Here is a 9,642-nt window from a genome sequence, read left to right as displayed (position 1 = left end):
GGACAGCGAGCATATTCGTGGCTTTGACATTGTTAGGGCCTGATAATTCAGAGACCCATATTCTCTTAAGTCGCCACTTGTACTCACTGCGGAGAGTATCTTTGATGACAGACGTGTCCTGTAAAGGAGATTGTGCCTGTCCAAGATATCGGTATGACTCTCCAGCATCCAGATGTTTTATGATGCTCCCGTCTGTAAGCTCGACATTATCACTCCAGTTCGGCGATCTTCCTTTTATTAAGTAGGCAACTGCGCACTCATTATTATTATTATTATTATTATTATTATTATTATTAGTTATGCATAACAATGCTGATGAAGGGTCACACCGCCTCCCTATTCTCTTCCTCTACCTCTACCGCCTCCCCATCTTCTTCTTCTTCCTCTATCTTCTCTTTCTCGACCTCTATCCCTTCCCTGTCCTCTACCTCTACTTCTTCCGCCTCTTCCCCGAGAAACGCTACCTCTTTTCCTATTTTTTTTCTCTTTTTCTTTTTTTTTGATCCCTCCAGTTTTTTCTCGATGAGAGTGGAAGGAACCTCCATTTTTACCTCGGCCTGTAAATGTTAAAAAATGATAATAATAAATCACAAAAAAAAATTAACAAAAATAGATATATACATGAAAGAATAAAAAGACAAATATAAAAAAAAAAGTAATTGAACGAACATGTCAATGAAAAAAAAACAAACTTACAAATAAATCGATAAATGAATGAATTAACAATAAACAAATTAACAAGTATAGAAAAAAACAAATACATGTGTTGAGAATTCATTAATTCTCAGTTTGAATTTGCCAGCTGACAGGAACTTCGGCGGTCATCCAGGGACTGGGTCGATAACCAATTGAACAAATAATCACTAATTCTTAGTCTAGTCACTCATTTGACTAATTCTCAGTGTTCCTTTCGACTAATGAAGTTCCTATCGCCATTCTATTTCTGGTCTCATCCACGTATACACGCCGTCCACATTCTTTTCAGACAATCTTGAAGTTTTGAGTCAATTATTAGTGCTAGTGCTATTCTGAATCACCAGAAATATTCAATTTTCATTCTACAATTGAAATCAACTAGCATTTCAAGACATTTCATAGTAAATTCACGAAATTACATTAAAGTCATTTTGCATTGCATTGATAGGCTAACGCCACGTGCACAATCACATTCTTGCTCAACTTGAGAAGCGTGCTGAGCTCGTTTAGGAGGTCAATAATACTGAACACACCAAGTTGAGTATTTTTTAGACATTCAATTCACATTCAGTAATTACAATTGACATTCAGTGATTTCTAAAGACATTAATTTCTTGTATTCAGTGACAAACGGTCATTCAGTGTATATTGTGTACCTGTTAGTGCTCAAAATAACGATTATATATTTTTTATAAAACCTGACTTTCGTTTGCTCTGTTCCGGCACAATCATCCCTATCCTTAAACGGTTAGGTTAATTCAAAAGTTGAGATTTTTTCAACAACATGAATAATAAATAAATAAAAAAAAAATATAGACATGTAAACAAAAATAGAACCAAAAAAAATTTAACAAATAAACACTCAATAAATTAACAAATATATAAAAAAAACAAATAAATAAATAAAAATGAAAACAAAAGAAAATTAAAACAAAAAAAATAAATGAATACGTAAAAAAAGAAGAAATTAATAAATAAAAAAACGAATTAATAAAATTATCGTTACCTGTTTTTTGCGCTTCGGGGGGAACTTGTTTGGGAGAGGACTCCGGAGGTGTCATCTCAACATTGTTATGACCAGGAAGGTCCTACTGCAATACTTTCCTGGTCATGATATTGAGCAAGGAGCTCCCTCCCTCGCTCTCGTCTAACTCTTCCTTCAACAGTTCACGAAATTCTGAAAAGATCATAAAATAGATTTTCAAACTAAGTAACAATTTATTATGCATGCATAAGAATAAATCATTACTTACTTTGAGAATCCATTTTCAACTAGTCAAATCTGAAATATAAAATTCAAAATTATTTAAAAAATAAAAATAAAAATAGATGATTACTCAATTTTATGTCATTAAGATATAAATTAATGATAAAATGTAAGTATTTCAGGTTTAAGTCAATCATGCCCAAAAGTGTAACACGTGTGTACACTTTTAGAGATGATTGACTTAGACCTTAAATAATTATAGTTTATGGTTAATCTATATGTGAACGTCATGGAATTGAATAAAAATTAATAAATAACGATTTTTTCTACATGCATTATCATTCATTATTAACTAATAATAAAATAAAAATATATACTACTTACGAATTGGAGACTACACGTGCTTTAATGAAAATATTAATGAACACGTGGTCTCAAATTTCTATAAAAGTTACTTACAATGCATCTATATGCCATCTAGGTCAAAGTGCACATAAGTTTGATTAACTAACCTTCGATATCATGATAATTATATTGTAAAAAAATGATCAATTCAATCGATACGTGTTATAGTATTGGCGGGAGAATTGATAAGTGGCGCTGCCATACGGCCAGTAAATGAACAATAATCGATGATTATCGATCGATTGCATCAATATGCAAGTACAGTCTGTTGATAACATTTAAATGTAACAGATATTGATTTAACTATCATTGTAAATACAAAAATCTCTAAAAGTGTAGGTCGATTAATTAACCGAGGTGGTAAAGACGGTTCCAATCATCAAAGTGATTTATCATTGCAATTTTGAATGTCGCTGAACTCTATTTTCCTATCAATGGATTGAATAAAGAAAGTGTCAAAAACATTGTAGATAAGAATAAGACAGATCGATGCCCTTTATTTACTAGTCTTATACCCTATGGAATTCAACCAAAACAACGTGATCATAGTAATAGATTAATGTGTGAAAGGTATTAGTTTCGCATAGAATATTTCCGGTATAAGAAAAATTATTATTTCTCTGTTATAACGTGTATTACTTTTAAAAATAGTACAATAACATAGTGTACGTTATTGTGTGTCGAGGGTTACTTAAAAAGGTAAGTGAACATTAATATTTTTGTAACTAATAATAAACATTGTACTGTATTACTGATTCATCGTAAATCTCGATATCATCTGTATGTTTATTAATTCATCGTAGATTATAAGAATTGTTTATAGCGTAATACCATTTGTGTTGTTGTGTAGTATGAAAGAGTAGTTAATCAAATATTTATCGGCGATCCACGCTGAAAAATTCTAATTTCCGTCTGCTTTACCCAAGTAACCAGTTCTGACGTCAGAATTTTCGTCAGACTTACGTACGTCTTTCGTTCTGCATCAGATTGCCATTAATTTCTGACGATAATCTTACGTCCATTTGCTTCAGAGAAGCGGCAGAAACATACGTAAATGACCAACGTAGGAGAAAATATCCAGATCTGATGCAAGTCTTACGTTGGTTTGGCTACTACGGCAAGCGATTGGATTTTAGTAGATAATTTTTTTAAAATAATCTAATTTCCGTCTACTATAAGCGATTGGATTTTAGTAGATAATTTTTTTAAATTAATCTAATTTCCGTCTGCTGTAAGCGATTGGATTTTAGTAAATAATTTTTCAAATAAATCTAATTTCCGTCTGCTATAAGCAATCGGATATTAATAAATAGCAAAAAAGTACTGCTTTCCAAATGAAAAACAAAAAAGCAGTCAAAAAAAACTAAAAATGAAAAGAAAAAACGAAATTATCGTAAAAGACAAGGTGAAGTTCAAAATCGTGTTTCACCATGTAAACCAAATCAACAAAATACGAAGAAAAACAAAAAATTATACGCGAATTGCAAACAAACGCAAATTCTCTGAGCGTAGAGAATAAAAAAGCAATGTTAAGAATGCGAACATTACAAAGAAATTCGCAATACCGACACATTGAAAATATAAAAACGCAACAGGGAATAGCATTATTGCGAAGTGACGAAGATTTCAGGTCCTCTGAGAATCGAAAAATTAAACAACGAGTGTCTCAATAACGTCTAGATGATAATTATAGAGCACTCAAAAATATTGGAACTCAAAAACGTATATCGTCCTTTCGAAGTGACGAAGATTTCAAAGCATTTGAGAATCTGAGAAATTGTCGACGAATAAAGAAATTGCGGATTAATGAAACTTACAGAAAAAACGAGAGTATCGATACGAATCTGCGAATTCGAAATTTACGAAAAAATCGTACTTTTCATTCGAATGAAAATTCCCGAAATCGTCGTCGGATACAATTGTTGAGACGAAGCGAACAATTAAGAATTACTAAAAAAAAATCGACTTGATTCAAAAGTTCGGATGTTACGTCGTAAACTGCAACTTATTAAAGATAACATTTCAAAGATATAAACAAAACTAAAAGCGATTCAACGATCCATAGTTTCTCAACTCTCCAGAAGATCAAGAATGATATCCAGTATGAAACATTCGAAGTGATATTATTACGATATCCTTAAAGTAATTAAAACCTTTATTCAACAAAAGAAAATGTCACAAAGAGAAATTACATATAAAACACGTGAAAAATAATACAAATCGTGGAAGAATGCGATTACTTTGGCATTGCCGTTTATACAAACGAAATAAAAAAATAAAAAATAAGAAGAAAATGAGAAAATATCGATTGAGTAATGCTAATTATCGAAATCGCGAAAAGTGTATCGATGCGAAAAATAAAAAAGACATGAGAGCTAACGATGTTCTCGTCTTTCGTGATAACATGTACAATAGTTTATTAAAAAATGAACACAATGATTCATTGGCCGGATTAAAACTGCAGTTTATTCAATTGAGAAAAGAAACACCATCAGTAATATGTTGTTGCTGTGAAGGTATATTTTTCAAGCATTCTGTTGTTCAATTGAATAAGCAAAAGATCATAAACAAAAGTGGAACTGAGTTTTTAATAAAAGTAACAAATTATCCTCCTGATTATATATGCAATACATGTAAAAACTCAGCATATAGTGGTAAAATCCATAAATTATCTACAAGTAATGAGTTAAAATTCGTGAATATACCAGGAACTATCCAAGAACTTTCTGATCTTGAAGAAAGAATGGTGTTACCAGTATTGAGCTTCATGCAAATCCGTGCTTTGAAGCCGTATGCCTTAAATCCACAATTAGGATTGAAGGGAAGTGTAGTAAATATCCTCATTGATGTAAATGATATGCTGCAAGTATTACCACGTAATTTCAACGACATGGAAACAATTCAAGTAAAATTAAAACGTCATGTTCTTCATAAAAGCCATTATATGTTCGAAACAATTAGACCTAGAATGGTGTGCAAGGCACTCAAACACCTTATTAATACACGGTTATATAAAAAATAGGACAGTAAGGTAGACAATAAATACTTCGAGCGTTATGAAAATATGAATCTTTGCAACAAAATTTATTTTATTATCGACGAAAAAGATTTCAACGATATTGAATCTAAATTAGTAACGAAAAATAACAATAACAACAATAATGATGAGAAAAATAATACAAATAACATTAATATGCACCAAATTAATAATGATGAAGTTCTATTAATCGACAATAACACAAACATTACAGAGAGTCGTGGACCAGTGGTAAACGTAATTGCACCTGGTCAAAATAAACGGCCAATGCCGTGGCATAATGTTGTAGATTTAAATGAATTATGCTTTCCAAAAATATTAAGAGGTTATTCAATGAATTTTCCAAAAATTATAACTTACATGGATCGAATCAAGTCAGAAGTAAGACGTTACGATCGTCGATCGTGCATACTTTTACGGGTCCTATTTATGGCTAAAAAAAATTTAGAAAAGAACTGTTTATCAAGCATTAATATATGTTCAAGAAAAACAACGAGAAATATGAATAAAAAATTTGAATGCTGAAGATGTCTTAAATCCAGATACTATAGATGAAATTGTTAAATTTGATGATGGCTTCAGAATGTTCGAATACATTTGTTCGTCTCCTGCTCTTTGGGAAGCTAAGAAGAAAGAACTATTTATTCGTCAACTATATTGAAATTTTAGTTCAGACGGTCACGTATTAAATATAAAAAAAGCTTACGAATTAGATAACAATACTAAAACCGCTTTGATAAGAAATGATCCTGCACTTGTGCTAGATACTTCTATTATAAAATAAGCAAATTTATGTGGTTATTGAGACAAAAAAATAGTATATTCGGTACTTATATACTTAAAGATAGCTATGAACGTGTGGAATTTCAGCAACGTGGGAGTCCACATGAACATATGCTATTGTGGTTAAAAGATGCACTGAAATTTCTGGAAAACGAATGTAATAATTATGAAGTTATTAATTTTATCGATAAGTTTGTCACATATGAAAATGATCAAACAATCCCTATATTAAGTTTCAAATTCATAAACATTCGCACACTTGTTATAAAGGTAAGCGAGATAAAAAATGCCGATTCTACATACCATATTCAGTAATGAAGAAAACAATGATATTAGAGTCACTTGATGAAGGTGAAGTTGCACCTAAATCGTACAAAGCTGTTGATGAATTAATGCGCAAATTTTATGCTAAAAGTCAGTTAGTTGAGTATGATGATATTTTAAAGGAACTAAAAATGATTGACGAAGAGTATATTCGTGCTGTACGCAGTACTCTCAAGCAGAGACATATTTTTTTGAAAAGAACGAGCGACGAAGTACGCATTAATGGTTATAATAAAGATATTTTACAATTATTTGAATCAAATATTGATTTGCAATTCATACTCGATGAATATGCTGTAATAAGGTATGTTACGAATTATATTAGCAAAGTTGATGGTGGCTTATTTGAATTATTAAGAGAAGCTGCTAAAGACTGTGACGTTAATAATAAAAGCATAAAAGAATAACTTCGCACACTTGCAAGTATATTTCTAAATAGTAATATAATGTCGGCACAAGAAGCTGCTTATCATGTATTATCGTTGTCATTATCGAAGAAAAGTCGTAAAGCAGTATTTATAAATACAAGTCCTATAAATGAACGAGTTTTGATGTCGAAATCAGAAAATACATTGAAATCTTCAAATAAAGAATCAACTGAAATCAATATGGCCGATATTTTCGAAAAATATAGTAAAAGAAACCGTAACCTGGATGAAATTTTCTTAGCGGACTATGCGGCGAACTATAATAACACTAAAAATGAAGAGGGATCAAACAGTGATACCAAAATCAGTGGTGTCGATAAAAAACGACAGGTATAAGCTATTATCAGATATCGAAGATATAAGTTAAAGCAAGATCCCGGCAATTATTATCATGAACAAATATTATCGTTCATGCTATAGAGAAATGAAAAACTAGAAATTGAAGATATTCATTATAAAACAGTGTATAATAATAATAATATATAGATTATAACCGCTAATCAGGCGATGTTCTCTATTATTCCTGATGAAATAATTGATGAAGAATTGGAAGAATTGAACAAAGATAATTGTGACAAAGAAGATGATGTTGGCGAAAATAATGATGGTTATGAACTGTCTAATGATCAACGAATTGATATTTTCCAACAAGCTGGTGATGAAAAAAGTAAATCAAAACGCAGTCAATAATTTAAATGAAACAGTACGATATACAATGCCCTCTCGAGTACCTACAGAAAACCTTTACAATATGATGAAAAATCTAAATACGAAACAAAAAAGAAGTGGTAATGCATATCTTACATTATTACACGATAGGTAAAACTTCATTCCAAATATTTCCAAGTGGATCAGCTGGTGTCGGTAAAAGTACGGTTATAAATACATTATATCAATTAATACAAATTATTTTGATAATTTGCTAGATGAAAATAATGATAAAATAATTGTACTATTATGCACTCCATCTGGTAAAGCTGCTTTTCTGATAAATGGTGTAACATTACATTCTGCATTTGCATCACCATGCAATTTATATGTTGTTAATATACCAGAACTATCAAGTGATTTAGCCAACAATATACGAAAACAATTATGTCAGGTGCAACTCGTCATTATAGATGAAATTTCAATGGTAGGCTCTACCGTACTAGGTTATGTAAATACAAGATTAAGGCAAATAACTGGTGTTAATGAGCCATTTGGTAGTATATCAGTACTTGCAGTCGGAGACTTAAATCAATTGCCTCCTGTAAAAAATTAACTTGTTTATCAAGTTTCAAATCAAAATCAAATGGCGCCACTTATTGATATTAATCCTTTATGGGATCAATTTGACTTTTATGAACTAACAGAAATTATGCGTCAAAAAAATGATCTAGCATTTATCAATGCTCCAAATAATCTAGCTCTTGGAATTATGAAAACTGATGACATAGATTTAATTAAATCTCCAGAAATTAAAAATATTAACGATATTCCAGAAACGGCCATACGCTTGTACGCTACTAATAAGAATGCATCATCTTATAATGCTCAGAGAATTTCTCAATGTCAATGTAAGTTATTTACTTCAACTGCTCAAGTTGTTTTCTCTAAAGACATAACCGAAGGTGAAAAACAAATTATATTACGATCAATAAGTAAAGAAGCAAATAATATTGCAATTTAATTGCCCGTTATTCGATTAAAAGTTACCATAAATATATGATAATTAAGAATATCGATGTAGAAGACGGTCTAGTAAATGGTGCTTGTTAAAATATATCGAATGTAAAGATGCTAACATACCATCTACACTATAGTTAGATTTTCATACACCAAGAGTTCGAATCAACATAGGAGCTCGTTGTCGTGATTATATGACAAAGAATAACATAGATAATGTTGTAACACCAATAGAAAGTATATCGATTTAAACTAGTGTGGCACAAGATGATAAATACAAAATTTGAAAAATCAATTTCCTATTATACCTGCAGAGGCAATAACTATTCATAAAAGTCAAGGTCAAACATATGACAAAATATGTCTAGATTTTACTGCTCAAGAGAGGCGAACTTTATCGATGTTATATGTTGCCCTCAACCGTGTCACCAAATTAAGTGGACTATTTATAATTGGTAAATTCAAATTACCAAATGTTTCTACAAATTCAAAGGCTGTAAATTCAGCGCTTATTGAATTAGAACGTCTGAGATCTAAAAAATTATTGAAACTGTTATAGAATAACTTAGAGACTGTCATAGGAACAAAAATAGTGTATCAAAATGTTGGTACATTACGGAAGAACCTAAGTTATATAATTTCTGATACATGGTATTTGCGAGCGGATATCTTAGTATTCAGCGATTCTTTGACTGTGCAAAGCGATGTAGTTGATATTGAAAATTTTAATATTGTTCTAAGAATCGATCGTGATAAAAATAATCATGGACTAATATGCGATGTGAAGAATGTACAGTTCACAGTATTATCATCAAAACATACTTATAGCAGTGAGGGACATGTGCAATTATTTGCAGTAAAAGCCGGAAATTGGTATTTGATTAGTGGCTACGAATCACCTAAAGCAACAACAATTATGTTCAAAGAAACAATCGATTACATTTTACAAAAATTGCCTTCCAGAAGTCTTATCCTATTAATGGGAGATTTCAATTATGACATCATTAATTATAATAACAACAAAATAATTTCCTGATAATTGTTTAGAACGATATCAATTATTATCGAATTTGCCACCAGATAGTATTACTACG

At 30.9% G+C, this 9,642-nt stretch overlaps 1 protein-coding gene across 1 annotated transcript; it reads left to right on the top strand.

Moving 5' to 3' along the window:
• Positions 1 to 6,898: 6,898 nt before the first annotated feature.
• Positions 6,899 to 8,144, top strand: LOC118066131 (ATP-dependent DNA helicase pfh1-like). Its single transcript, XM_035081930.1, has 3 exons — positions 6,899 to 7,210; positions 7,367 to 7,547; positions 7,858 to 8,144. Exons 1-3 carry the CDS (start codon positions 6,899 to 6,901, stop codon positions 8,142 to 8,144), a joined length of 780 nt encoding a protein of 259 aa, XP_034937821.1.
• The last annotated feature ends 1,498 nt before the right edge of the window (positions 8,145 to 9,642 follow it).

This window comes from Chelonus insularis, unplaced genomic scaffold, assembly GCF_013357705.1.
Source record: "Chelonus insularis isolate UGA/USDA-ARS -01 unplaced genomic scaffold, ASM1335770v1 contig_32_pilon, whole genome shotgun sequence".
Classification (NCBI taxonomy): domain Eukaryota; kingdom Metazoa; phylum Arthropoda; class Insecta; order Hymenoptera; family Braconidae; genus Chelonus; species Chelonus insularis.
The sequence above is the reverse complement of the archived record's forward strand: the minus strand, read 5'-3'. Positions and strand labels throughout refer to the sequence as shown.

What these genes read in the sequence shown, in the direction of transcription:
- LOC118066131 (XM_035081930.1), top strand. Translation starts at nt 6,899, where the DNA reads ATGTCGGCACAAGAAGCTGCTTATCATGTATTATCGTTGTCATTATCG. An exon ending in GTGTCGATAAAAAACGACAG is followed by an intron (nt 7,211 to 7,366) that starts GTATAAGCTATT and finishes AATAATATATAG; the next exon opens with ATTATAACCGCTAATCAGGC. An exon ending in ACAAGCTGGTGATGAAAAAA is followed by an intron (nt 7,548 to 7,857) that starts GTAAATCAAAAC and finishes CATCTGGTAAAG; the next exon opens with CTGCTTTTCTGATAAATGGT.